This window comes from Balaenoptera acutorostrata, chromosome 13 (assembly GCF_949987535.1).
Source record: "Balaenoptera acutorostrata chromosome 13, mBalAcu1.1, whole genome shotgun sequence".
Classification (NCBI taxonomy): Eukaryota; Metazoa; Chordata; class Mammalia; order Artiodactyla; family Balaenopteridae; genus Balaenoptera; species Balaenoptera acutorostrata.
In genome coordinates this window covers 78187501-78215204 of record NC_080076.1, presented here as the reverse complement: position 1 = coordinate 78215204, position 27704 = coordinate 78187501, and the positions used below count along the sequence as shown (strand labels likewise).

The following is a 27704-nucleotide window of genomic DNA, read 5'->3' as shown; positions in this document are numbered from 1 at the left end:
AGAAAAACATTTTTAACTAGGCATACTAATTCTTGCTGTCATTAGTACACGGGATGGTGCGTTGACTTACAGTTAATAGGATATGTGTGTGAGCATACGAGGTGACTGCCAACCTTTTCTGCTGGTGAATGGTGTCTTTATTCTCTTAAGCCTGGGTTGTAAGTGAATCTCCTCTTGCAATGCAGATGGAGGCAAATATGCCGTCCACGACTCCTGCACCCCCAGTCTGAGCTCAGGGGGCGAGAGTTCCCCCTCCAGCCTCACCGGACACAACTGGGAGATGAATTATCAAGAGGCAGCAATCTACCTCCAGGTGAGTATCTTCCGGTCAGGACCTGGCCATTCTTGGCCCCTGTTGGTGGAGTAGGATAGCTGGGGTTCTGTTGGGTGCCCAGCAACTCAGTTCTGGCTTAGTGCTACGTGTGTGAGCTTCTCATCTCCTAAGATCAGGCTGGGAGAGCCAACCCGATTGCACCCACATGGAAGGGTGATGTGAACGGGCTTGTTCTCGGGACCCCCAGTTTGTGGCTCTGCCTGCCCCCAAGGTTCCCCAAATCTGTCCACTTGGCCTCCCCTGCCCCTCTCCCTCTTCTCAGAGGCACATTGAGAGGCCGGTTCTCGGGAGGGAATTCTTTTATCTACTTAATACTGCTGACTTAGTGTGGGGAATCTAGAGATCTTTATTCCCTTCCTGTTTAACTTGCTGCTGCTCTCATGTTTGCTATTTCATGCTTGGTTTTTTTTTTTTTTAAAGAAAAAGAATACTTTTTAATAAAAGTCATGCCTGCTCATTACAATAAGTTTCGGTACAAAGGCGATGTGAAAAAAAATTCACCTAACTCAGTCGCTGACAACATTATTTAAGAATAATACATAGGTTTCATGTGTCTTCTAAAATAATTTTAAAGTCCTGTGGTATCTACAGTTGTACAGTCTGCTTTTTTTTTTTCCCTAGCATGTGGCATAAGCTTTTTACTCATGTTATAACTCTTGTAAACAAATTTTAAAGTCTTTATAATTCTATCTGGTAAGTGCGTCCTAATTTACTTAACTATCCTGATAAGGTTGGATATTTTCTCTTTTTATATTTCCCTTATTATGTATTTCCCTTATTATGCATTTCCTTATTATAAATTAGAATCCAAGGACAGTCTATGCCTACGGCTATTTCTCTCTTTTTCTCTTTAATATCTAGGATTATTTTATTAGGAAAGACTCCCAAGAAGTGGAATCAGTGGGTAGAAGGAATCAACCTTTTTTAATGCCCTTGTTATATAGTATCGAATACTCTCCAAAGGGGATATTGCCTTTTAACTTCCAGTCTGACTGTCTGTGGCATTTTCACCTTAATCTTGCCATTTTTGTCATTATAAGATTTCAGCTTCAGCTGTGCATTGAATAAGGGTTTGGGTGAGGAAATGGAATTTTTCTTAAATTCATTTGAATGATCATTTTCCCCTAATCTTTTTTTCTTTGAAGCAGCTCTCCCTTGTAAGTATTTGCTTTGCTATTTTTTAAAAAGATTTAATGAAATTCAGATACTTATTTGATAGTTGTTTGGGTGTCTGTGTGTTTCTTGCATTTTATGGCTGTACTCCTCAAGAAATGTATTTTGGGTCAGGTTAAGGCAATAGAAATGTTTTAGGGAAATTTTAGCAAGCTTGGGCATGCCAGTTGAAGTGGCAGGGTCCCCCTATGCACTATCACCTTCTCCAAAGTTGAATAGGTGCTAGACAAGAGGGTGGGATGGGTCAGAATATGGAATTAAAATAGCTGCTTGGTAATTCCTTCTTTCCTTAAGCAGGTGAGAACATTGGTAATAAAAATGGCTATCATTAAAAAGTCTACAAATAATAAATGCTGCAGAGGGTGTGGAGAAAAGGGAACCCTCCTACACTGTTGGTGGAAATGTAAATTGATGCAGCCACTATGGAAAAAAGTATGGAGGTTTCCAAAAAGAACTAAAAATAGAGCTATGATATGGTCCAGCAGTCCCACTCCTGGGTATATATCCAGAAAAGACAAAAACTCTGATTTGAAAAGATACATGCACCCTGATGTTCACACCAGCATTATTTACAATAGCTAAGACATGGAAACAACCCAAGTACCCGTCAGCAGACAATTGGTTTAAGATGTGGTGTATATATACACTATAGATTGTTACTCAGACATAAAAAAGAATGAAATGTTGCCATTTGCAGCAGCATGGATGGACCTAGAGAATATTATACTAAGTGAAGTAAGTCAGACAGAGAAAGACAAATATTATATGATATCACTTGTATGTGGAATTTAAAAAGTAATGCAACTGGAGCTTCCCTGGCAGTCCAATGGTTAAGACTCCCTGCTTCCACTGCAGGGGCCACAGGTTCAACCCCTGGTTGGGGAACTAAGATCCCACATGCTGCGTGGTATGGCAAAAAAAACCAACCCCCCCCCAAAAACGCAAACGAATTATATATAGTTTAACTGGGTACTTGCTGATCTTTGTAACAACCCTACCAAGCAGTTTAATCATCTCCCAGTTCATACACCTGAGACTCCCAGGGGCTCAATGAGTCCAAAGCCATCCAGCTAGTAAATTACCAAGGTTGGATTTAAACCGTGTCCATCCAGCCTCCAAATGATGTTCTTTCTTCTCTACGTGGTTGCCTCATTTCTGTACCTGACCCCATGTATTCACTTGAAAATGGGCCATGTCTTTGTGGGAAAAGAGGTTACAGAACAGAAGGTATCATATGATGATTTTTATATATAAATTATATACAGTTTTATATAATGTGTGTCTGTATCTATGCACATATACCCATTCACATCTGGAAAGTTACTTATCTAAATATTAAAGGTGATTATTATTATTGTTTTTTAAAGGTGATTATTTTTGGCTGATGGAATTTTTACTACCTTATAATTCTGTGTATTATTTGAATTATTTTACAAAAAATGCATCGTTTTGTAAAATTAAAACTAAAAGCAAAACTCGGATCCCCATGGACGGTAGTTCATGGCTGTTTCTGGAGGATGGCTTTCGCGGGTGTCTGGTGGTCGTTTTCATGCTTGCAGGGGAGCTGCAGCACGGCCCCTGAAGCAGGTTGCTGGTGTGCTTGGGTAATTGGCCGCTCGCTGCTTTGAGGCTATCTGGTGCCTGCGGTTTCCTCTCTTCCCGAATTTTACCTGTTAACTCACCCTCAGGAGCTGTGTGCTCGGCGCTCCTGTTGCCTCCAAGACAGTCCTAGTTTTCTGTGTGGACTTCTGCCCCAGGGAGCAGAAAGCAAAGACCTGGAAGTCACATACAACTGGCCTGCCTTCTTATTTTTCCTAATCATGAATTTCCTAGTTCGTGATCAGCAGCTAGGAAACAAGGCCAGTGTTCTCCTTCGGGTCTGGGTCAGAATCCAGTGACTCGGGTCGTATTTCACTCCGTCCTTGCTAGGGGAGGCCCCATCCTCCATCTCCTCTGTGGCAATTTCAAGTCCTAGCGGTCAGATCCGAGTCCCCCATGTTAGTGGTTTCCTCTAGCCAGACCTTCATCCCTGGCTACTTGTTGGAAGAAATTACCCAAGAATTGCATTTTTTTAGAAATCCAAACCAGAAGCTTCCCAGGCCATGTGTGTCCCCTGTGGCCATGGCGGTGCTGGTGAAAACCACAGCCTGGCACAGATCACAGGACTGGGAGCAAGGCTTGTCCAGCTTGCCCTCCGTGTGACTGCCAGGATGTTTGTTCCCTGCCCTGTTGAGTCTGTGGTTTGTCTTTATTTTTTGATAATGAGGATAGGGATGTAGCCGGCTTCAGGGAAGTGACTCACTTGAAGTTCCCCCTGCAAACCACAGCCAAGGTCAGAGCTCCCCGCCTCCCAGCTACTGGGCAGTCCTCGGGCTGGGCAGGGGCCTGGAGAATGATCTCTTGCAGGAGTGCTTCATCCTACCAAACACCTATTAAATGCCTACTGTGTGCACCAGGCACCGTGCCAGCTGAGGACTTGACAATATCTCTTGCCTTCCCAATTCTCTGAAACAGGCTTGGCGAGCTGAAGCCACCTCGGGCTAGTACAGGAGCCCACCAGCCAGAGCTGTTTCCACGGCACCATGTGCCACCTCTGGGCCCAGAGACACTTCTTCCCATTGGCCTGGCTTTGCAACCTCTGCAGGAATCACCGAGCGTGTGTTAGTTTCACCTTCCCCAGAATAAGGGTTTGTGAGGATGGTTGAGTGTGGCCTCATCTCAGAAGAGTCGAATAGTTGGAATAGTTGAAGGTCGGACTGCATTCCAGGACAGCCGGAATGCTTTCAGAAGGGCTCTGGGCATCCCTTCTGGCTCTGCCCCTTTCCTCCTCTAGGGATTGGAGCCAAGGGGAAGAGCCTCTGTTCTGAGTGTTTGTGCTGGGAGTGAATGAGAGATTCTCCCGACTCAGCACCACTGACATTTGGGACCGGATAACTCTTTGTTGTGAGGGGCTGTCCTGTGCATTTTAGGAGGTTTAGTGCATCCCTGGAATTTACCCTCTAGATGCCAGCAGCACCCCCCAGGTGGGACAACTAAACATGTCTCCAGGCCGGGGCGGAGTCAGGGGAGGGCAGGTGGTCAACATTGCCCCAAGTTGAGAAGCACTGAGGCAAGGTGATGCTTGTAAAGCATGAGCCAATAAGTACTCTCTCTGTGTCGGCTGTTGGATGGGGTACCGAGGTGATGAAGCGGAAGAGGCAGGACCTCCCTTACGTATCCCCGTGCCCACCAACCCTGGGGCCCCAGAAGGCCGATCCTAACTGGGAGGGTTATCTGCTTGTATTCCCAAGTGGACCGTTCCCGGTCCGCTCCGTCGTTTGCTTTCTACATCATCAGCAGGAGGCCAAGAATAGAGCAGGGCCGCTGGAATCAGGCTGTCTGGCTCTATGAGTTCAGGTGCTACTGAAGCTCTTTGTGCCTGGATTTCCTCATTGCTGTCAAATGAGAAGAAATAGAAGCACCTGCCTGGAAGGGAAATTATCAGGAGTGAGAGGAGTGTCGAGGGCTCAGCGGTGGGGGTTGGGGTGGGGGGTGGGGGGTGGGGCTGAGCGTGGTGCCGGGCCTGGAGGGCACTCGCTGGGGGTCAGCCGCTGTCTCATTACTGTTGGAGTGAAGGCATCAAGTGGTTAGGAAATTAGGTGGAAATGGAGTAAATTAAGAAGTGGGATGGGGAAAGCTGAGTAAAGAAGGAGCGTGATAAAGGTACCCTCACACTTTCCCCTCAGTGTTACTATGACTTAAAATAATAATAACAGGTAACCTCTGGCGGGGAGCTTCCTGTGTGCCAGATGCTGTCCTAAGTGTCTTGCAGGAACCCGGGGAGTGAGTACGAGTGTTGATGGTTGTAAAGGTGAAGGAACATTCTCAGTGTTACCCAGGGAGGAGGGGGGAGCCAGGACTCAGCTGTTGTTAGTTTACTCCAGATCCCACCCCCCCCCCGCCCCCCGCCGCCGCCCCGACCTCAAGCACTTAACATCCCGCAGACACACCTGAGAGTGAAAATTTGCCCTCAGAGGGGACCAGATGTGCCCGCTTCTCTTCGATCTCTTGCATTTTTTATTCTTTGATTCCTCTGAGTAGTTTTGGGAAGAAGCAAGTCTTTGGAGCCCCATCAGCGGGCCAGGGTGAGACTTGACTGCTGTGTGGTTCTACGAAGATCACACTTTGGATTCTCCATCATCTCCCGACTCTGGCCTGAATCTCCTCCCACCTGCCAAGGGCCCTCCCCCCTCCCCGCCCACCACGCATCCTGGCCGCCCTATCGTCTCCAGGCGCAGGCGCGTTCGCCCACGTGACCCTTGCTCTTTCAGGAAGGTGAGAATAATGACAAGTTCTTCACCCACCCCAAGAATGCCAAAGCGCTGGCGGCCTACCTCTTTGCTCATAACCACTTCTTCTACCTGATGGAGCTGTCCGCAGCCCTGCTCCTGCTGCTGCTCTCCCTGTGCGAGGCTCCGGCCGTGCCCGCGCTCCGGCTGGGCATTTACGTGAGTGTCCGGATGGCTGGGAGCCACGGCTCTCTGGGGGCAGGGTAACTCAAGACTGAGAGGGAACGTCCTGGAAGGGCAGACCCCACACGGATTTCAAACAGGGAGGGCCTGGGCGCATCAGGCTCACGAGTCTTGCCCGGGGTCCCCGCCCGACTGAAGGCACCTCCCGGGTCTCCCTGGGATTCGGCTCCCTCGTAAATTCCAGGGAGGGGCGCCTTCGGATTGCCTCAGAACCCGCAGCCCTGCTTTGGCCCCCAGGTGGGCAGCATACCTGATTAGCAGTCCCCGCCCGCTGTCTCCAACCTCAGAGGAAAAGGCGGGCAGGTGTGCTCGCTGCTGGGGGAGGGCAGGCGCTGGGGAAGCCACGTCTCCTTCACACCCTTTGGCTGCAGGTCCACGCGACCCTGGAGCTGTTTGCCCTGATGGTGGTCGTGTTTGAACTCTGCATGAAGTTGCGGTGGCTGGGCCTTCACACCTTCATCCGGCACAGACGGACCATGGTCAAGGTGCTGTGCCCACCTCCCTACAGCGTTTCCTCCCCTGTCAACTTCAAGTCTGTATCTTCAGTTCAATTCCAAGTCCCCCATGGGCCTAGTCCTGCGCCCAGAAGTGTAACCTTGGGTCCTTGTCCTCGCCGTGCTTCCAGCCTTGCTCCAGGTGTCACAGTGATGCGAACAGTAGCAAATGTGGTTCGGCGTTTAGCGCGTGCCAAGCACTGGCACTTTGACATTTGCGGGAGGTGTAGTGCTCTTCCTAGTCTACATGCAGCCAGTTGGAAGAGAATGGGATCTAAATCCCGGTGAGTTGGGATTCAAAGCCAGCTCTGTGTGGCCTCCACGCCCACGCCGATCAGGACCATATTATATGCTTTCTCTCTCTGCGGCAGAGAGAGGCGTAAGTCGGGATGTGTCAGGGTGGCGTTTGGCAGTGTAAAAAGCCCACACGCTTGTCCAGGAGAATGTGCCCAAGGAATTGGAGGTCAGGGTGTGCTGCAGACCTCAGGGGCCCTCACGGTGCAAGCGGGGAGAGCTGGAAGCAGAGGGTGGGTGGATGTGGCCTGCGGCATAGCAGTTTTGCTCAGCAGGTATCATCTGATGGGCTGCTGGGAGCATCGCCCTGGGGCTCATTCTCCTGGGACTGCACATCTATGCCAGCAGCCAGAGGGCTTCTCCCTGGGGCCCGCTTGATGTTGGGGGAGGTGAGAAAGGGCAAGGGAAAGGTCTGTCCGGACACCGGGCCGGGCTGGGCAGTATCCAACCAGCCCTCTGTTCAGGGTGTACAGGAGGGGCTGGGTCAGAGGAGCTGACGGTGCACTGTGCCCTCCACCCCCAGACCTCTGTGCTGGTGGTGCAGTTCGTTGAGGCCATCGTGGTGTTGGTACGGCAGACGTCCCACGTGCGGGTGACCCGGGCGCTGCGCTGCATCTTCCTGGTGGACTGTCGGTACTGCGGTGGCGTCCGGCGGTAAGGCCCGGGGGTGGAGCTGCTCAGACAGTCGCTATCATGGCCTGGCCTGGACCTCTGGGCCAGTGGAGCAGGAGCCAGTGAGTGATGTAGCAATAAGGCCCCTCCTGCACTTGGGTAGGATATAGTCACGCTCGCTTCCCTCTGCTACTCGACCCACACAGAGGAAGGTGGTCTTCCTGCTGAAGTTCAGGTCTCCTGACTCTGGGTCCAGGGCTCTCTCCTGTCTCACCTGTGCTTCTCTGGGGCTGGTCCTCTCTCTGAGCACAGTACCTGCCGAGACACAGCCTAAAGCAGGAACTCAGCAAAGTCCACGTGACTCAGCAGGGTGTCCTGACACCTCCCCTGGGACTGGGGGTACCGAACTCAAACCAGACCGTTAGCCTAAGGTCAAACTGAGTTTTGAGAATCCATCTGGAAAACCTCTTGGCTGGGGTACTGTGGATGAGAGCGGGCTGGCCATTCACGCTTGGTGCCTGTCCTTAAAACCAGAGACAAATGTCCTAGGACTGGGTGGCCCTGAAATGTCTTCCCATATCCCTTGTCACCCGCGGCCATGCACCTGGCTTTCTCCTGCCATCTCCATCTCTTGCAGGCACTTGCCTGCTTGGGCTCAGTAAGTGCTACACCTGCCCCGGTTCTTTCCCCGTCACCCACTGAGTGGAAGGCCTAGGAAATCACTAAGCATGATGTCACAAGCCAGGGCGAGAGGGAATTTAGTGTTCTGGGGGTCGGGAGCACCAGGCTCCCATCTCGACAGGCACGTACCCCACTGAGGAGTCCCAGCCAGCACCCCCTGGGCCCCGGCCCGGCTGCGCCTCACCCCTCCTGGCCCCGTTTTTCTCCCCAGCAACCTGCGCCAGATTTTCCAGTCCCTGCCGCCCTTCATGGACATCCTCTCGCTGCTCCTCTTCTTCATGATCATTTTCGCCATCCTTGGTGAGTTTCTCCTGCGCCCCAGGATGCAGGCGCTCGCTAAAAGCAAACTCACATTTGAGAAAAAAAGGTACTTTGATAGTTTCAGAAATTCAGGAAGGTTTTCAAAATGATATAAACACCCAACTCAGGAAATGCAGTATCGGAAAAAAAAAAACGGAAGCCACCTTTGTACACTTTCCTAATCTCAATTCCTTTCGGCTCCCAGAGGTACCCCCGGCCTTTATTCATGCTGCTGCACATAGATGTAGGTCATTCCTTTTCACCCCAGTGTCGTGATCCGATATATGAATAAACCCAAATTTATTTATCACGTCTTCTGTTGGTGGGCACTTTTCACTATCACAGATCACACTGCAGTGAACATTCTCGTGCGTTTCCTGGCGCACACGCGGGAGGGTTTCTCTACAGCGTGTGCCTAGGACCCTAGGGTCTGCACACTTCAGCTTCACTAGATGTAAAAGCAAGGTCATGGCCTTTCTAATTCCGAGGAGGCCTTGCCTCTTCAGATAAGATCAAGTATTGATGCGACACCCGCGTTCAGACACAGGGTTTAGACAGTGGAGGTCTTAGGACATGGTGACGTGGCCCAAGGTCCCTTCTCCAGTACTCAGATGGCAAAGACAATGGAACTAGAGAGCCCTGGCTCTAAGGCCCCACCAGTGCTGAAACCCCCGGGTTCTCGTGACTGCTCTGTCCTGAGCCACTGACTCCCACTTACCTCACCTCCACCCCACTCTCGATAGAATTTCCTTTGTGTTCCAAGGGGGCTGACTTCCCCTGAGGGCAGAGTTACTCTCTTTCCCACTCAGGATTTCAAGGACTCAGGGGAATAGCTCATTCTGAGAGGGAAAAAATTAATGGTGTTAATTTGGCTACAGGGGAACAACAGGGTCCCTTTGGAGTTGTGCTTGGCTGTCATGTTCTCAAAACCAAAGATTGCAAACCGGCAGTCTGGGTTCCAAGTCCAGCCTATGGATGAGTTTTGTTTGGTCTGAAAGTGTTGAGCCAGCATTTTAAAACTAGATTTTTTTTACATGAAAATACAGATTTTCAGCCTTAAAAATTTTAACTTTTTTAAACTTCTGTTTTTTAAATCGACATAAAATTGACATATAGCACTGTATTAGTCTTAGGTATACAATATAATGCTTTGCTATGTATATACTGCAAAATGATCATCGTAATAAGGTTAGTTAACATCCATCACTATACAGAGTTACAGTTTCTTTTCCTTCTGATGAGAACTTTTAAGATCTACTCTCCTAGCAACTTTCAAATATACAATACGGTATCATTAACTATTGTCACCGTGCTATACGTGCAGCCTTTTTTTTTTTTTTTTACTGTATAGATTTATTATTTTTTAAAATTTTATTTATTTGGTTGCCCCAGGTCTTAGTTGCGGCAGGTGGGCTCCTTAGTTGTGGCATGCGTATGAGATCTAGTTCCCTGAGCAGGGATCGAACCCAGGCCCCCTGCATTGGCAGCATGGACTCTTACCCACTGCGCCACCAGGGAAGTCCCTATACAGCCTTTTTTAATCATACATTTGATGGTACTTGGGTCACCCTCCTGAATGGCAGCAGTTATCTGGTGCTCTGCCACAGTCCCCACCACTCCCTATGCTTTTCCTCTGCCTACTGCACTGATTCACATTTATTTGCCCAGTCCTTCTGACATCTGGGTTTGGGACTCTTCTGCTCTAACCCTTTTTTCAATCTGTTTCCCACCACCTTCTTCTAGGTTTCTACTTGTTCTCCCCTAATCCTTCAGACCCCGTAAGTAATCAACATGTTTGTCTGTTTCTTCCTTTATGGGAGGCCTTTCCCCTCAGATAAGGTGGCTGGACTGACCCCCTAGCTGTATTAGGAAGGGATGCCCTGCTTGGTTTCTTATCATCGCTTCTGGCACCTGAAAGTGCCCCGTCACCCAGATTTGAGCTGTCTCCTTCCTTGAATGCCAAGGGGGACCCCCTGCCCTGTCCTTGAGAGGGGTGTTTCCAGGATCAGATTTGGAACACGGGCACATTTTGGCAGAGGAGCTGTGGAGGAGAGCTCAGCTAATTGTGCATATGTGGTTCCCTGGGAGACAAGTCCCAAAGCCAGTTGTCTGCTGACGCCGAAGCATTGAGCTCAGGAGCGAGGAGGCCTTGGACTCCATGTTTGCTTGTTCCTCTGCCATCCTTCAGGGATCCCTTGGGAGGAAGAAGGAGTGGGCGGGGCAGGGAGGGGGAGGGCAGGGCTCTGGAGGTGGCCCACCGCAGGCAGCCTGTTCCCGGTGGGGTGTGCCCTGGGCCTGGCGGCCACGTGCCCTCCTCTCCTCCTCTCCCCCTCAGTACTTCAGCACCCTGGAGAACAGCATTGTCAGTCTGTTTGTCCTTCTGACCACCGCCAAGTAAGTTTGGGCCCTGCTTTGACTTCTGCCCTCTTCTAGTGCCTGGGGTCTTCTCCTCTTTTCAGCCAAGAATATTCCACATCTTGGCCCAGACAGGTTCTTGGGACCCCGTGAGGGACGGGAGTGGCCTGGTGAGCCTAGAGTAGGGGAGGGGGGAGGGGGCCGGGAGCCGGGAAAGCAGGAGAAGAGATGTCCTTATAGAAGACGGAGACCAGCAGACACGGGCCCTGCGGGTAACACTCTGCAAACACAGTTTCCCAGATGTGATGATGCCCTCCTACTCCCGGAACCCCTGGTCCTGCGTCTTCTTCATCGTGTACCTCTCCATCGAGCTGTACTTCATCATGAACCTGGTGAGTGACCTTGCCTCGCGCTCCACTGGAGCAGCCCTAGCCCACGCTCTGCTGGGCACTGTGGGGATGAGGCAGGGACAGCTTTCGGCCTCCGAGGGCAGAACATTGGGGAAGGAGGTCCCAGACCGTAGTCAAGTGTGGTGTGGCTAGGAATTCCCTGTCGGGACTTAAGTTCAGCTGGTCACCAGCAGTAACTAGCCTCCCTGGGTTAGCACTGCCGCCGCCGCTGGTGACAGTGCTAGAGTTTAAACCAAAGCTACCCTGGGATCTTCTCCTTCTCACAGCAAACATGTAATAACTATAAAAGCTGGTACTTACTAAGCCTTAGCCAGGCACTGTGCAAAGTGTTTTATGGATGAGGGTTAAATAATTTAACACTCAAACCCTGGAATTCTTATTATTATTCTCAATTTATAGTTGAGGAAACTGAGGATCAGACTGATAGCTAACTGGCCTGCGCCTGCACAGCTCGGGGTGGCCAGGTGAGCTGGTCTGATTCCAGAGCCCTCTCTTAGGCACTCCATCCTACTGCAGCCACATGCCAGGAATGTCTTGTGTATTTCCACCCCGTTTATCATGAACCATTGGGAAATTGAACATAGAACATATTCCCTTAGGGAGAACATAAAGCCCCCATGCACACTGGGAACTTTGGAGGTGTTTGCAGAGGCTCGGCCGGCCACCAGGAGTGTTCCTGCCATCAGCAGATTGCCTCCCAGACCGGGCCATCAGGCTGGTGCTGAGCCCACATCAATGCCAGAATTATCAGGAAGAGGCCTTTTCAAGTCTTGGATTTATTTTGATACTTCTGAAGAGCATTCTCACACCAGTCACCACAGTCAGGCCCAGTATAGAAATGGAAAACACTTTCTCTGGGGTAGATTTGTGAAATCTCCTAAAAGTGTGACGTCTTAAGGAGGGAAATATTTTCTTCTTTTAATTCCTCAAAACCCAAAATAAGTATGTTAGATACCTCTTTGAACATCTTACAGCTCTTTTATACTGTTGTTAGTTTAGAATCTAAAAAATAGTGTATGTGTAATTGATTTGCTTTAAAAGATATTTAGAGCTGTGAAAATATAGGGCATGGGTCAGCAGTCAGGGCCAAAACCCAGCCCACCATCTGTTTTTGTCAATAAAGTTTTATTGGCCCATTCATTTGCACATAGTCCACGACTGCTTTCATGCTACAGCCGCAGGGTTGAGTGGTTTCTACAGAGACCATGTGGCCTGCAGAGTCTAAAAGATTTGCTCTCTGGCCCTTTACAGAAAAAGTTGCTGACTCTCCCTTGATCTAAAAGGAAATATGGGGGACCAGTTAGAAGGGATGGAAAGGACAAGAGAGTTCCCCTCAAAATATTTTTGAAAGAAAAAGAAAGTGTTTCCAAAAAGTGTTCTTCCAAATTCTGCTCCTGCCCTCCCATCGCGTTCTGATAACGCAGACTGTGTTGTTCACCTGCTAACTTTGGAATTAGAAAGTTCCAGAACCTTGTGCCCTTTTGTGCAGGCCACCTCACACCCCTGCTTTCTGGGGCCATGCAGACTCACCAGGAGAAGGAACAAGGGGACAGGGGAGGAAGCATCGGCACAGCGATGTTCCTTCCTGCTGTGAGGTTGGGAGGGCACAGGATGGGGACACAGCCTCCCCGGCCATCGCACGGAGCTGAATTGGGCAAAAAACCCAGTGTGTTCCCCTCGCTGCTTCTCTCCCCTTATAAAACTGCCCAGCCAGGGACGAGCTACAGGCAGAGAGAAGAAAAACCTGGGGAAAATGTAATAGCAGTGTCTTCATGAATCTTTAGAGGGGAAATTTACAAGTGGCAATGAATGACCTTCCTCTGCTGAGTCTTGGAGATGAACTTCCTACACCACCTGGGGCAGGCGAGAGGCTCTTTGCAACCCCTTTCTCGGGGGTGGCCGGAAGAGCGCCCTCTGGAGGCTGGAGAACGACTCCCTGGCTCCTTGAGGCCCCGCCGGGCACAGGAGCCAGGTCTCTGCTCTTCCCTCACAGCTTCTGGCCGTGGTATTTGACACCTTCAATGACATCGAGAAACACAAGTTCAAGTCTTTGCTGCTACACAAGCGAACTGCCATCCAGCACGCCTACCGCCTGCTCATCAGCCAACGGGTAGCGGGGCAGGGGCTGAGCCAGGGAGGGAGGTTGGTCCCTGCTCCCCAACCCTTGCCCCACGGTATCCCCTAAGCGTGGTAGGGCCAGCAGCTTCCGAAACCAGGAGTCCTGCCCTTGGGAGAACAAGAGAACAGGGGCCCTGGGATCCCATGTGATGCTGGGCATCTGGCATGGCTGCCCCCACTGTGTTCCACGGGGCCGTCTTCCCTCTCCCCCCAGGGGCCTGCCGGCATCTCCTACAGGCAGTTTGAAGGCCTGATGCGCTTCTACAAGCCCCGGATGAGCGCCGGGGAGCGCTATCTCACGTTCAAGGCCCTGAATCAGAGCAACTCGCCTCTGCTCAGGTGAGAGCGGCTGCCAGTTGGGCACAGTGTGGCCGGACGAGGCGTTCACAAGAGGCAGCCGGGGCCTGCAAAAGCCCGGGGGTGGGGAGTGGGCAGGCAAAGAGGCTCGTAGAGACTTCAGTTTTCTTCAGAGATTCTTAAGCGTGTAGACCCTATTCCTCAGGATTCTTTTTACAAGTAACAAAAGTCCAACCCAAATCCAATTTAAACTTGAGACAAAAAAAGGAATGTATTGGCTCGTGGAATGGACTGGCCCAGCTGCTCACCCTCAAGCCATGAGTGAGGTGGTTGCATGTGAGCTAATCCACAGAGCAACGTGAAATGCACACACACACACACACACACACACACTCTCTCTCTCTCTCTCTCTCTCTCTCTCTCTCTCTCTCGGTGGTTGCATGTGAGCTAATCCACAGAGCAACGTGAAACACACACACACTCCCTCCCTCTCTCTCTCTCCCTCTCTCTCTCTCTCTCTCTCTCTCTCTCTCTCTCTCTCTCTCTCTCTCTCTCTCTCTCCTTCTCTCTCTCTCACTCACTCACTCACTCACAGCTCTGGCACAGCTTCAAAGAGCTGAGCTCTCCGTGGGCAGTCTTGGTCTTCTGACTACTGATGACCAAAACCCTTCTTTTCGATCTGAGATGAAGCAGGCCTGCTGTAGAGACGGGAGTGAGCGAGCTCTGTTCGGGCTGAACTCTCTGCCCCGGTTGTTCTATTAAGTCCTCTGCTAAAGGAGGCTCAGCCCCTGTCTGTCTGAGAATGGTGGTAATCTGGGGGCTGCCTCTCTGGGGGACGGAAGCCGGCAGTGGTCTGTGTAGACTGAGTGGATTAAGTATCCATAGTCCCTGGAGGAAGGAGGAGATGAAATGCCTGCAGGTACAGGTCCCCTGGGCCCTGATGTGCTGGGACTCGCAGATGTCGCCTCCTCGCCTCCCCCGCTCCACCCCTGGAAGGTGACCATAGGCAGACGAGTGAGAGGACCGAAGCTCGGTGGGAACGTGCTCTGATTTTTTTTGCCCTTGTTGCTTGTGACAGCCTGAAGGACTTTCAAGACATCTACGAAGTTGCCGCCTTGAAGTGGAAGGTGGGTGCTCTCCAGGGAGTGACCCGGCAGACGGTTCCATGGGAGGGGGATGAGGCCGGGAGGCACCCGGCCGTCCAGCTCTCTCCCTGCTGGGACATCGCAGCTCTCGGCTGGGCGTTGTGCATTGTGGGGCTAACAGGTGGCCCCTGGCCCTGCATGCCTGTCCATCTGCAATGCGGTGTCCTGGCTAAAAGCACTGAATCTCAGACCCCATTAGTCACCGTGTGACATCAGGCAAGTTATGGAACCCTTCCAAGGCTTGTCTCACCTGGGAAGGGGGGTCATGAGAGTCCCTACCTACCGCATTATTTTCAGGATTCTATAAAAACAATGCCAGTGCATGGCACATTGAGGAGTTCAGCAAACACTGGCTGGCTTTGTTGTTCTTTAGATCCCTGAGTGTTTTCATGGTTTCCCAAGTTAGCCAGGAGAGCAGGAAAGGAAAGCTGCATCCATGCCCCCAGGGCTGGGCTCTGGTCACTGGTCCTAACGCCTTCTCTCCTATGGCCCTGTTCCTTGGCCAGGCAAAGAGAAATAGAGAGCACTGGTTTGATGAGCTTCCCAGGACAGCATTCCTCATCTTCAAAGGTAAGGTTGACCTGAATATGGCAGCTGGGGACGAATGGAGGTTTCCGGTGACCACAGATAAGCATTTAAAGAACATGTCCAGAGGGTGTGTGTGTGTGTGCATGCGAAATGTCTATGTGTGTAAAAGAGACAGTGTGATTACCCCAGCAGGGAAATAGTGTTGGATTAGGAAGGAAATCAGTAACATAAAAACCAAACCAAAAAAAATTTGTGGAATATTTATTTATTGAAGAAAATTGATACAAAGTCAAATAATTAGAAGAAAATGAAAGGCTCCCACGCAGAGATAACCACGGTTCATTTTCTGATGTGTTTCCTTCTGGTTATTTTTCTGTGCATTTTAAAAACAGTAGTGGGGATTACATTATATATTCTGTTCTGAAACCTGCCTTTTTACCTAATGATGGATTTTGACCTTCCTCCAGTGTCAGGATATATAGCTAGTGTATCTGATCCCTTACATAATGCTTGCATTGTATAAAATTGAAAATTTTAAAATTGGAGTGCCCCATATTATTTACCTAATAGTTTTCCCTGAATTTAATGCCAGTTTTGGAAGTTCCACATGGGGTATGGTTAGCTCACAGGGGTCTGGGCCATGTGAGCAAGAGTTAAAGTGGCATGTCCTATTTTGTTATTTCTCCCACAGCTAGGACTTTGAGCACAGCTGTTATTATTCCATATTCTTCAGCGAGTTTTCCATTCCATTAGGATGACAGTTACTCAAGTGGATAAATAAACAGTGCCGGCTCTAGGCCAGGAGCAAGCTTAAAGTTTCAGCAGTGGCCAGCAAAGCTTTGTTCTGCTCTGTCCCGGCTCCAGGTTGCTCAGGCACTTCCCAGAGGGAACGTTGCCAGTGCAGTCTTGCCCAAGGGTCCGGGCACAAGCGTGGGTGTCCCTCTGAGAGCAGGCCCTTCCTTTTTCACCCCTGGGCATAAACACCCCGGTTGCTTACACGCATGATGTCTGTGGTAGGAGAACGTGTACTTGTACATGAAGATTTCACTGTTAACATTTCTTCTCTTCAAATAGGAATTAATATCCTTGTGAAGTCCAAGGCCTTCCAGTATTTCATGTGTAAGTGTGAAATATCACAGCTCCAGGTCCCTTTCCTCCTGAGACTTACTGCTCCAAAGGTGGAGATGCAAGGGATAAATCCTGCAGTCATGATGCTGGCTGTTTATTATAGAAAATTCCAAGCATGTATAAGAGTGGAGGGATTGTAAACAGCATCCACGTACCTGTCACCCAGCTTCACCCGTCATCATCTCATTGCCTGTCTTTCTTGTCCGTCTAATCCCCTCAGTCCAGCTCATCACCCCTTCTCTAGACCTGGAGTTTTTGGAAGCAGATTCCAGAACCACTGATTGTGGTTTGTTGATATGTCACTTCAGTCTGTTTTAGTTTGTAGGCTTCTCCCCCAATCCGTTTTCTTCCTCTTGCAATATTTAGCTGAAGAAACAGGATTGTTTGTCCTTCATTCTTGATTTTGCATGTTCCTCTGTTGCTTATTTACTGTAGTTTGGTAGTTATAGCGAGAGCTGTGTTGTCTAGTGTGGCGGCCGCCAGCCACATATGGCTATTTAACTTTAGACCAACAAAAACATAAAAATTCAGTTCCCGTCACAATAGCCACAGTTCAAGCACTCAGTAACCATGTGTGGCTAATGGTGACCAATTGGACAGCACAGATGCAGACGTTTCTACTAATCTAGAGGCTTGATTGAATTCCCTCTTTCTAAGGAGTTCTGGTTCCATTTAATGGGAAATGGTGTTTAGAGACCACAATCTGAGATGCTAGAGGTGCTCATTGCTTGGAGTTGGTTATTGTTTCCAGGACTTTCCATGGACAGAGGTAGGATTTTGGTTTTTTAAAAGATAAACTATCTTGTGAGTTTATCCTGATATTCTTAATTCAAATTGTGGACTATAGGGTTTTTACCTAACTTCATTCTTTTTTAAAAATTTATTTATCTATTTGTTTTTATTTTTGGCTGTGTTGGGTCTTTGTTGTTGTGCACGGGCTTCCTCTAGTTGTGGCGAGCAGGGGCTACTCTTCATTGCAGTGCGTGGGCTTCTCATTGTCGTGGTTTCTCTTGTTGCGGAGCATGGGCTCTAGGCACGCGGGCTTCAGTAGTTGTGGCACGTGGGCTCTAGAGCGCAGGCTCAGTAGTTGTGGCGCACGGGCTTTAGTTGCTCTGCGGCATGTGGGATCTTCCCGGGCCAGGGATCGAACCTGTGTCCCCTGCACTGGCAGGTGGATTCTTAACCACTGCACCACCAGGGAAGCCCTCATCATTCTTTCACGTCTAAATTCCCAGGCTTAAAATCCTAGTTCCCAACAACACTGACACAGTCACTCACTTGCTTTATCCCACAGTCCACACATAATAGTCTCTAAAAAACAGTACCAACACAACCCTAACAATATAATTGCTAGGAACACCACTCCAGGGATTCAGAAGACTGTTTTAAATTCATCTGGAGTAGTTTTTCTCCATGTGGGTATGTCACCATCTGCATTTCTTTATTTCATTTGAAAAAATATTTTTAGAGATCACTTTTTACATTGAATTTTGCCTTATAATTATGTAAAATATGTATATGATTCCAAGTCAGATCTACAAAACAAAGTATACTCAAGGAAGAATTGTTTCCATCCTGTCATCTCCCCCAGTGGGTAACTTTTGTTATAGTTTATCCTTCCGTTTTTAAAAAACTATAAGTAGACGCATATATGCACATTTCCCTGCCTTAAATAAACTAGCATAATTTACACACTTTTTTTAACCTTCCTTTTTTTTCAGTTAACAATACATCCTAGAGACCACACCATATTAATATACAGAGATGTTCTTCATTTCTTTTTATAGTTGAGAGTACACCATTTCATGAACGTATCATAGTTTATTTATCCAGTCTCCTATTGATCGTTTAGGTTGTTTCTAGTTTCTTTGCTATCACAAATAGTTCCTCAGTGAATAGCTTTCAGTGTACGTCATTTGTGTTTTTGCCAATGTCTCATTAGGATGGATCCCTAAAAGTAGGATTGCTAGGTGAAAGGCCAAACGCATATGCAATTTTGCTAACTAGTTCCTGCAGTCATTTAAAAACCAGATATCTCTAGGGAAAAACAGATGTTTTCAATACTCAAACCCTTTGTATATGGTCCATCTTTTATGCCAACTTGGAATAATCGGTAGGTTTTACTGAAACATCTTAACTGGTATCCCTATAGTGACATAGAGGGTGATTTTTAGAAATCTGTAGCTATTTTCTAAGAGAAACTACTGGTTGATTTAGCTCATGGTAAAAGCATTAAGCAGGAAGTTATCTGTTATAAGCCCTGCTCTCTGCGTATCTCAGAGCTGCCTAGAAACTAACCAGGGGCTGCAGCTGTGACCTGTAGATTTCCACACCCACCTGTGCTTTCTCTATTATGAGCCTGTCTGTTGCAGACTTGGTGGTGGCAGTCAACGGGGTCTGGATCCTTGTGGAGACCTTCATGCTGAAAGGTGAGCCTGGCTAGGGGACTGGCCCATCCTGTGGGCACACCTGGCTCACCTCTTGAACTGCTGCCTCTCTTCTTACAGGTGGGAACTTCTTCTCCAAGCATGTGCCCTGGAGTTACCTCGTCTTTCTGACTAGTAAGTTTCTGACATGGCTTTGCTCAAGTGCTTGTCAGTTGTCAGTGGTTACACTGGCTGGAACTTCTTTTTGGGTTAAGATCTCATGGCTCTTCTCTAAAGCAGGGGAGCATAATGAGGGTGGAGCAGAAATCGAGTCTGATTCTACCCCATCCCTGTTTCAAACTCTTTGGTGATTGCCCACTGCCCTCCAGACCAAGTTCCTGTGCTGGGTGTGAGTCATGGGGCCACACGGGGCCCCTTCAGCCTCCCTCTCAGGTTTCATCTCTTGCCGGTACCACCACCCGTGCCCCACCTGCAGCCCCCCTGAACACATCCCGCTTCCCAGGGCACCTGCCCTTTCTTACCTCTGGGCCTCTGCACAGGTGTTTCCTCTGTGCACTCATCCCCTCACCACACTGCTCTGCCTGACACCCCTCTCCCTTTATGTCTAAACATTAGACATAACTAATAATACTGTGTCCTAAATTGTTTTCATTGTTCTTAAAAAGCATGACTTTTACTGCCTTGATCAGTGCCCTTTGGCTTTTTCTGTGGAGTTCAGAGTAGCATAGTGATTCAGTGTACAAACTCTGGGGTCAGAAAGACCTGGAATCTATTCCCAACTGTGTCTCTTGTGTGATCTGATGCCCGCTCCAGAGCTCCCTCTTCAGCTCCTTCTTTCATTATGTTCCAATGACACCAACCTTCCTTCTGCCCCTCAAGCAGACCAAGATCATATCCGGCTTGGCCCCTTTATTTCTTTCAAATGTAACACTCTTCCCCCAGTCTACTTTCCCCAGTCTAACATATCAGTTTGCTGTCTTTCCCCTGAGTCTAGACTCTAAGCTCTGTGTTGTTCAGGGCTGGGCACCCAGCACCCAGTGCAATGGCTGGCACGGGAGAAGTGCTCAGGAAATACCTGTTGGATGGACAGACAGTGCCTGCGGCCACTCCCAGGGAGTGGGAGCGAGTGCTTCTTGTTAGCGGGCGGCCCCGGTTGGCCAGCATCTGGGCCAGGCACTGCCCTGGAGCCCACACTCTCTCAGGGGTGCGGGTGTGACGTGGGTGTCTGGAGGGCACGTGACCAGACCTCAGGAGAGTCTCGAGGAGGAAACGAGCCAGGCCAGGGGTGGCAGAGGCTGTGGCAGGGCCGCTGCTAACTGCTTCTTCCCGCTCACAGTTTACGGGGTGGAGCTGTTCCTGAAAGTAGCCGGCCTCGGCCCCGTCGAGTATTTGTCCTCCGGATGGAATCTGTGAGTAGAGAGCATGTTTCTTACCCACGTCAGAGACTCTAATGAAAGCCACAGGTCCTCTCCGTCCACACCCACTGCACAGTTTCAGAGGGAAGGTCCGAGGCTGGGTCGGGCCCCTGTCTCCTGGAGCGGTTCTGCCGGTGGCTCCAGGCCTCCCCAGGGTCAGGCCGTCATCTTACTCTCAGGCCGCCCCCGCCAGTCCCTCTCCTGGACGTGGCCTCTTGGGGGTCCTTAGGCCAGCTGGCTCCTTCTGAGTCACTTAACCCCACACCCCTCCCTGACAACTAAGCTCTTTTCTCCTCCACGAAAACCACGACACCTACAGAGAAGGAAGTGCCACGGGTCCTGATGCTTGGTCAGCATCGAGCTGGTGGCCCTTCTCCCTGTTCCAGAGACCCTGAGAGGTGGCTCACTGCCCATGAAAGTTAACTCACCCACGAAATCAGGCTGCACTCACGAGGTCTTGGGTCATGAGAGTAAAAACAAGTTAATAAGTAGAGAAGAGTCAGGCAGAGCAATAGCGTGTGGTCATGCAGTTTGCAGGGCCTTAATGTGTATCTGGCAGGAGAGAGGGGCTCTCTGTCCTGCTTTCCTGGTGGGACTCCCCTGTGGTCCTGCCCCACCCCTCAGTGCCTTCACCAGGTTCACTGGTGTAACCTGTGTCTGCCATGAGACCAGTGTGGGACCTTCAGGAGGGGTTTCTAGGCATTTCTTTTTCTTTTTTTTTTTTTTAATTAATTAATTTTTGGCTGCATTGGGTGTTCGTTGCTGTGCATGGGCTTTTCTCTAGTTGCAGCAAGCAGGGGCTACTCTTCATTGCTGTGCGAGGGCTTCTCATTGCAGTGGCTTCTCTTCTTGTGGAGCACAGGCTCTAGGCACATGGGCTTCAGTAGTTGCGGCATGTGGGCTCAGCAGTTGTGGTTCACGGGCTCTAGAGTGCAGGCTCAGTAGTTGTGGCGCACGGGCTTAGTTGCTCCGCGGCATGTGGGATCTTCCCAGACCAGGGATCGAATCCATGTCCCCTGCATTGGCAGCCAGATTCTTATTTATCTATCTATCTATCTATCTATTTATTTATTTATTATTTGGCTGTGTTGGGTCTTCATTGCGGTGCACGGGCTTCTCACTGCGGTGGCTTCTCTTGTTGCAGAGCACTGGCTCTAGGCAGCACGCAGGTTCAGTAGTTGTGGCTCACGGGCTCTAGCGTGTAGGCTCAGTAGTTGTGGCACATGGGCTTAGTTGCTCCGCGGCATGTGGGATCTTCCCGGACCAGGGCTTGAACCCGTGTCCCCTGCATTGGCAGGCGGATTCTTTTTTTTTTTTTTAAAGGAATGTAGTTTATTTATTTATTTATTTATGGCTGTGTTGGGTCTTCGTTTCTGTGTGAGGGCTTTCTCTAGTTGCGGCAAGTGGGGGCCACCCTTCATCGTGGTGCGCAGGCCTCTCACTATCGCGGCCTCTCTTGTTGCGGAGCACAGGCTCCAGACGCGCAGGCTCAGTAGTTGTGGCTCATGGGCTCTAGAGCACACGCTCAGTAGTGGCACACGGGCTTAGTTGCTCCACGGCATGTGGGATCTTCCCGGACCAGGGCTTGAACTCGTGTCCCCTGCATTGGCAGGTGGATTCTTTTTTCTTTTTAAAGGAATGTAGTTTATTTATTTATTTATTTATGGCTGTGTTGGGTCTTCATTTCTGTGTGAGGGCTTTCTCTAGTTGCGGCAAGTGGGGGCCACTCTTCATCGCGGTGTGCAAGCCTCTCACTATCGCGGCCTCTCTTGTTGCGGAGCACAGGCTCCAGACGCGCAGGCTCAGTAGTTGTGGCTCACGGGCCTAGTTGCTCCACAGCATGTGGGATCTTCCCAGACCAGGGCTCGAGCCCGTGTCCCCTGGCAGGCAGATTCTTAACCACTGAGCCACCAGGGACGTCCCTAGGCGTGTCTGACCCCTGAGGTGCGTGCTGTGACCGGGGCCCAGCCACACCAGCCTCAGAAACCCGATAGCGGTAGGAAGCTGGTCGGCTGTGGGCCACTGCGGGGCCTGTTGCTGCCTTTGCCGTGGTTGGCATGCGGGCTCCTTGGAAGGGAGTGCTGGGCACAGGGCTGGGGAGCCACCGGCCGTCGTGGGGGAGGCTATGGGTGGGCCGAACAGACCATAGCTTCTCCTCCTCCCTCCCAGGTTTGACTTCTCCGTCACAGCGTTTGCCTTCCTGGGACTGCTGGCTCTGGCCTTCAACATGGAGCCCTTTTATTTCATAGTGGTCCTGCGTCCCCTCCAGCTGCTGAGGTGACAGGGCAGGGCTGGGGTGGGGAGTGGTGGGCAGGGGAGGGTCACAGGCCTGGTGTCAGGGGTGGCACGCCCCCTGCAGGAGCACCTAGTGCGGGTGGGGGGAGGGGGATGGTGGGGGCCTTGTCTCCACCTGGGCAGGTGTGCAGATGGCCCACCTCCTCACATCCTGGGACCAGTTGCCTCTGACTGTGGAAGAGAAACGTGGCTCAGGGCTCCAGTGAACTTGACCTGTGCTGGTGTCGGCTGCAGCCACAGAAACACACGTGCTCAGAGTCCTCAACCAGAGAGCCACGGCCTCTGAGGGTCCAGAGGGACTTTCGAGCCCCTACCACAGCCAGCTGTGATTTTCTGGCACAGTCCCTTGTCAAGAAAAACCCTCACTTGCTCTCAGCTTTCCCCCAGGGACCACCGTAGGAAACCAGCACAAATTTGTAGAGATCCGTGGACGGTGTCCCTTACTAGTTAGAGATCTGTGTGTGTCTGTGTGTCCTCAGAAGCCTGGTTTTCCTCTGGAATATCCAGCTGCGGTCCTATTCACGTCCATCGCCCCCTCCCGTCCTGCCCAGGAGGAGAGGCGGAGGTGAGGGACGGGGTGGCCCTTTCTTACCTGGAGGAGCTGCCGCACTGCCGGCTCCTCTGCGGGCGCGGCCTTCTCCCCTCCCGGGGTTGCCGCAGTGTCCCGGGCAAGACCTCGCCCCGCGCCCAGCCTCCGGGCTTCATCCGTGAGTGGCAGCCGGCCGCTGTGCCCGCTCACGCGAGTCGTGCCCTGCCTCCCTTCAGGGCAGGGCCCGTCCAGCCCCGATGTCCCGGCACCACCGCTGCCCCTGCCCAGGGTGCGAGTCGCCCGAGCTGAGTGCCCGGCTGGCGGCTCTGGGGAAAGTAGGTGCTCAGGTGGTGGAGGGACCCCGGGCCTGCCGTGCCCCACCTGCTGCTGTGGATCGAGGGGCTGCGGCCACGCCCGGCACCTGTAAGTGACCTGGCCCGCTTCCCTCGCTCAGGTTGTTTAAACTGAAGAAGCGTTACCGCAACGTGCTGGACACCATGTTTGAACTGCTGCCCCGGATGGCCAGGTACTGCCCTGCCTCTTGGCCCCCAGGGCCAGGCGTCGCGAGGCTTGTGCCTCGTCGGGGTGGGCAGCTGGGTGGTCTCAGGGGGAGGGGGAGGAGGAGTCCCGAAAAGGACGAAAATCGAGGGCCTGACAGGGTCAGATCTCTTCAAGGAGACCGAGACCTTGACCACCACAGGTCTCCCTGGTTCCACTTTTCTCCACTGACCTGTCTGAAATATTTAGTAGGGAGGGCAGGGAGCTGTCAACTCACTTACCACCTGTGTCTATGTTCACAGGTAAGGGTCACCTGTGAGTCTACCTTCACAGGTAAGGGGTGAATCGCTGGTAGAGGGGCGTCTGGTAATAGAGTCCTGATTCGAGCCGTTTTCTACCCCAGACCTGAATCCGAGGCCCCTCCCCTGCAGGCACTTTCCAGCTGGTGCACCTGGCTAGGGGCATGCGTCTCCATCAGTCAGCTCAGGGGTCTGAGGATGCCAGGGCTGCCGGGCGAGCTGCTCTCTCCTGCCCGGCCCTCGATCACCCTGTCTCTTCTGACCCTCCTCCCTAGCCTGGGCCTCACCCTGCTCATCTTTTACTACTCCTTCGCCATCGTGGGCATGGAATTCTTCTGTGGAATCCTCTACCCCAACTGCTGCAAGTGAGTACGCAGCGGGGCCCCCAGCCCCAGGCAGCCTGCGTTTCTGGAGGAGCCCAGCCAGGACTGGAACGCTGACCTCTGATCCCTCAGGGGCCCACCTCCCCAAGCCACAGCACCCTTTGAAGCCCTGAGAATCACTTTGCTTTGCTCCCAGGGCTTATTAGTTCAGTGCAGCAGCTAAGGGAGGGGGCCTGGAAGCAGAGGGTCCTCTCTGAAGTGAGGATGTCTGAGCAAGCTTCCCTGTCCCCCAGGCAGGGTCTAGGAGCCACTCTCCAACCAGGTCTCCATCAGGTTACCCTTCGGGCTGGGCGCTGGCGGCTGCTCCAGAACCGGGAGCAGCCTGGGGCCCGAGGCCGGAGTCCCACAGCTTCCTCCTGCTTCTCCCCGGGGGTGACTGGGGACCTGGGCAGACACATCAGCTAGGGGTGGCCTGTTAGGATGAGATGGACACACACGGGAAGGTCTCTGGGGCAGGGATAGAGAGCGGGGGACACAGCCTCCCTTGATCGCTCCCTTCCCTCTCCCTTTCCTCCTAAGCCACCACGATGAAACCCGTGTGCTCTGCCATTCATTCTCCATCCAGTGTTCTCTTAAAATTGGTCCTTACGGTTTCAAGCACTGATAAAGAAAGTTCCCAGAGACACTGGTAGCCGTTTTGAGTGTCAGGCTAAGCTGAGAACCAGAGCCTGTAGCAGTGGGTCACAAACCTTAGGGCACGTGAGAATCCTCAGGGCCGCTGATTAAAAGTGCAAACTCCAGACCCCACCCTGCGCGTCTGACACAGGCCCGAGGCTCAGGACTCTGCCTTTGGAACAAGCTCCCTGGGGGCCCAAGGACCAGACTTGTCAAGACATCAGCGTGAATTATAGCAGATCAGCCATACGAGGTTGGCAGGAAAGTAGCAAATAAGCTCTCAGAACAGGGGCAACCGATTAGAACAGAACAGAACACTCCAGCCAGGTGCTGGGGAAAGCCCGATGAGGCGAGGACCCTTCTCGAGGGCGGCCTCCAGGTCAGATCCCAGACTGGTGCGGGCAGGGGGCTGGGGGTGGTGTCCGAGGAGGCACTGCCTTTGTCTCCCCTCCCGGAGCGCCGGGCTCTGGCCGCTGAGAGCGAGAAGGCCTGGCTGGCGGCAGAGAAATGCCAAGTGAAGGTGGAATGGGGGGCAAATCTGGGTGTTCCCACCAGCACCCTGGGGACTCCCCTTGAGACAGGAAGACAGGCAAGAGAGCTGGGGGCTGGGCAGGGAACCAGGCTGGGCCAAGACAGACGGTCCTCAGTCAGACCTTGGTTTGCTTAAACTTTCTGTACTTTGTTGAGGTGACCAGTTATCTTGTGACCTTCCCGCCCAACCCTCTGTCCCCGCCCCCGTCTCCCCCCGCCAGTACGAGCACAGTGGCAGACGCCTACCGCTGGCTCAATCACACCGTGGACAACAGGACCGTGGTGGAGGAAGGCTACTACTATCTCAATAATTTTGACAACATCCTGAACAGTTTTGGTGAGTGCGGAAAGCCCAGGCGGGCCATGCCCTAGGTACTGCCTTGGTCACTGCAGGTCCCAGGTGGGGCGGAGCAGAGCTGCCCGAGGCCTCCCTGTCCCGAGCCGTTTGCCATACTTTCTCGAGGCCTCTCTGGCCCCAGTGGAGCCTGTGGTTTGCCCAGCCTTGGGGGTGCAGTGCAGGCCAGACCCCAGGGCTTGTTTCCTGTGACTTTTTCAGCATCGGGGGAGCAGCAGAGCTTCATGCTTGGCTGGGAGGTGGGTACAGCCCGATGCTAGGGAACCAGCCCCCTTGTCACAGCTCCACAGTTGCAGGGTGGGACCTGGCCACACCAGCCAGCCACGGTGCCCCGCTCCACCCAGGCCAGGCCCACACAGCTCTGCTCCTGGCTTCCATGGAGAGGCCGGGAGGCCAGACACAGCTTCTCAAGAGGAAGGGATCCCCTCACGACATCCCACATCTACACCAAGGAAGGTCCGGGGACTCTTTCCCCAGTATCCCCACCCCTGGTCCATCACGAGCTGCTGAGACCAAAGATGCACCCTTTTGGGGACCGGCCAAGATGGCAGCACTCCCTGTGGGGTGGGCGCTCGGAAAGCGCCTTGGCTGCTCTCTCGGGAGCTCACAGGCCAGCCCGGCAGACAAGTGCGTGGTACCCAGGAGAGGTGGAGAGAGGCCACTTGAAACTCACTTTGCAAAAGCAGGTCTGATCAAGATGCTTTCTGTTTCTCCCTTCCCTTTGGCAGTGACCTTGTTTGAGCTCACAGTTGTCAACAACTGGTACATCATCATGGTAAGGACCTCCGTCAGCTCCTGGGGGCATCTTTCCACCATTCTCTGAGGCCGGCTCCCGTCTCCCCCTCACGCAGCCTGGGGTGCATTGCTCTCCCCGTCCCCCGCAGGGGCAGGGTTCTGTGGGGACGCCACGGTATAGCCTGAATCCCAAGAGCCTCCCCCTCCACACTTGCTGGACGTGGCCTTTGTCCCTGCTTTCCACACATCCCCCAGCAGCCAGGAGAGGCCACTTAGCCTCTGGGTCCCTGTCCTGCTCCCACCACCGTGAGGGAGACTTTTCAATCAAGAAACAGTGTGGCAGGGATGGTTGGTTGGTTGGTTTTTGCCATTCCTTAAACTCTTCCAAAGGTTGGCCGTTATCAGTCCTGGGGGGGAGTGTCCAGGCCTTAGGAGCTCAGAGGAATTTTTAGACCCAGGGGAGCAAGGTCCCCCTCCTTCGTCTTCCACAACCGATCAGGAAGGGTCTGTAGAGAGCAGGGGCCATGGAGAAGCCTGCGTAGACAGCGACGCGGCCCCCCTCAGGAGCTCGCTCACTCCCTGCTTCCCTCTGTCTCCAGGAAGGCGTCACCTCGCAGACCTCCCACTGGAGCCGCCTCTACTTCATGACCTTCTACATCGTGACCATGGTAGGTCCAGGGCAACAGACTGCCCTTCACCCTCCTCCATCTTCAAAGCCTCCAGCTGCCCCTGCTCATCGGGCGGCAGCTCAGGGAGGAGGGGGCCGGGGACACATCTGACCGGGCTCTGTTGGCTCTGGGGCCCCGCAGCAGCTCACACCCGCCTCATTCCTCTCTTCCTGCTCCTCCTCTCCGTGCCCGGCCAGGTGGTGATGACTATCATCGTCGCCTTCATCCTCGAAGCCTTCGTCTTCCGAATGAACTACAGCCGCAAGAACCGGGACTCGGAAGGTCTGTGCAAGTGGCTGGAGCAGGGGCTTTTGCTGCTTGCTGCTCATCTGTCTGTCTGTCTGTCCAGTCTTTTGGCAGTTCAGCTTACTGATCTGGCTTAGCTTTTTTTTTTCCCCCCTCAATTTTATTTATTTATTTATTTTTGGCTGCGTTGGGTCTTTTTTGCTGCACATGGGCTTTCTGTAGTTGTGGCGAGCGGGGACTACTACTCTTCGTTGGGGTGCATGGGCTTCTCATTGCCGTGGCTCCTCTTGTTGCGGAGCACGGGCTCCAGGCGCGTGAGCTTCAGTAGTTGTGGCTCGCGGGCCTCTAGAGTGCAGGCTCAGTAGTTG

At 52.0% G+C, this 27704-nt stretch overlaps 1 protein-coding gene across 1 annotated transcript in view; it reads left to right on the top strand.

Moving 5' to 3' along the window:
• TPCN1 (two pore segment channel 1) overlaps positions 1–27704 on the top strand; it is a 64273-nt gene that overhangs the window by 30751 nt on the left and 5818 nt on the right. Inside the window, exons 3-25 of the mRNA XM_007170881.3 lie at positions 186–313; positions 5818–5994; positions 6390–6503; positions 7330–7460; positions 8311–8399; positions 10143–10177; positions 10735–10793; positions 11047–11146; positions 13158–13274; positions 13497–13621; positions 14658–14706; positions 15231–15294; positions 16327–16371; positions 18753–18809; positions 18888–18941; positions 20104–20176; positions 22352–22459; positions 23461–23532; positions 24079–24168; positions 25554–25669; positions 26416–26462; positions 27022–27090; positions 27288–27372. Coding sequence (XP_007170943.2) covers positions 186–313; positions 5818–5994; positions 6390–6503; positions 7330–7460; positions 8311–8399; positions 10143–10177; positions 10735–10793; positions 11047–11146; positions 13158–13274; positions 13497–13621; positions 14658–14706; positions 15231–15294; positions 16327–16371; positions 18753–18809; positions 18888–18941; positions 20104–20176; positions 22352–22459; positions 23461–23532; positions 24079–24168; positions 25554–25669; positions 26416–26462; positions 27022–27090; positions 27288–27372 — 2004 coding nt within the window. The remainder of the gene's footprint in view (positions 1–185; positions 314–5817; positions 5995–6389; positions 6504–7329; positions 7461–8310; positions 8400–10142; positions 10178–10734; positions 10794–11046; positions 11147–13157; positions 13275–13496; positions 13622–14657; positions 14707–15230; positions 15295–16326; positions 16372–18752; positions 18810–18887; positions 18942–20103; positions 20177–22351; positions 22460–23460; positions 23533–24078; positions 24169–25553; positions 25670–26415; positions 26463–27021; positions 27091–27287; positions 27373–27704) is intronic.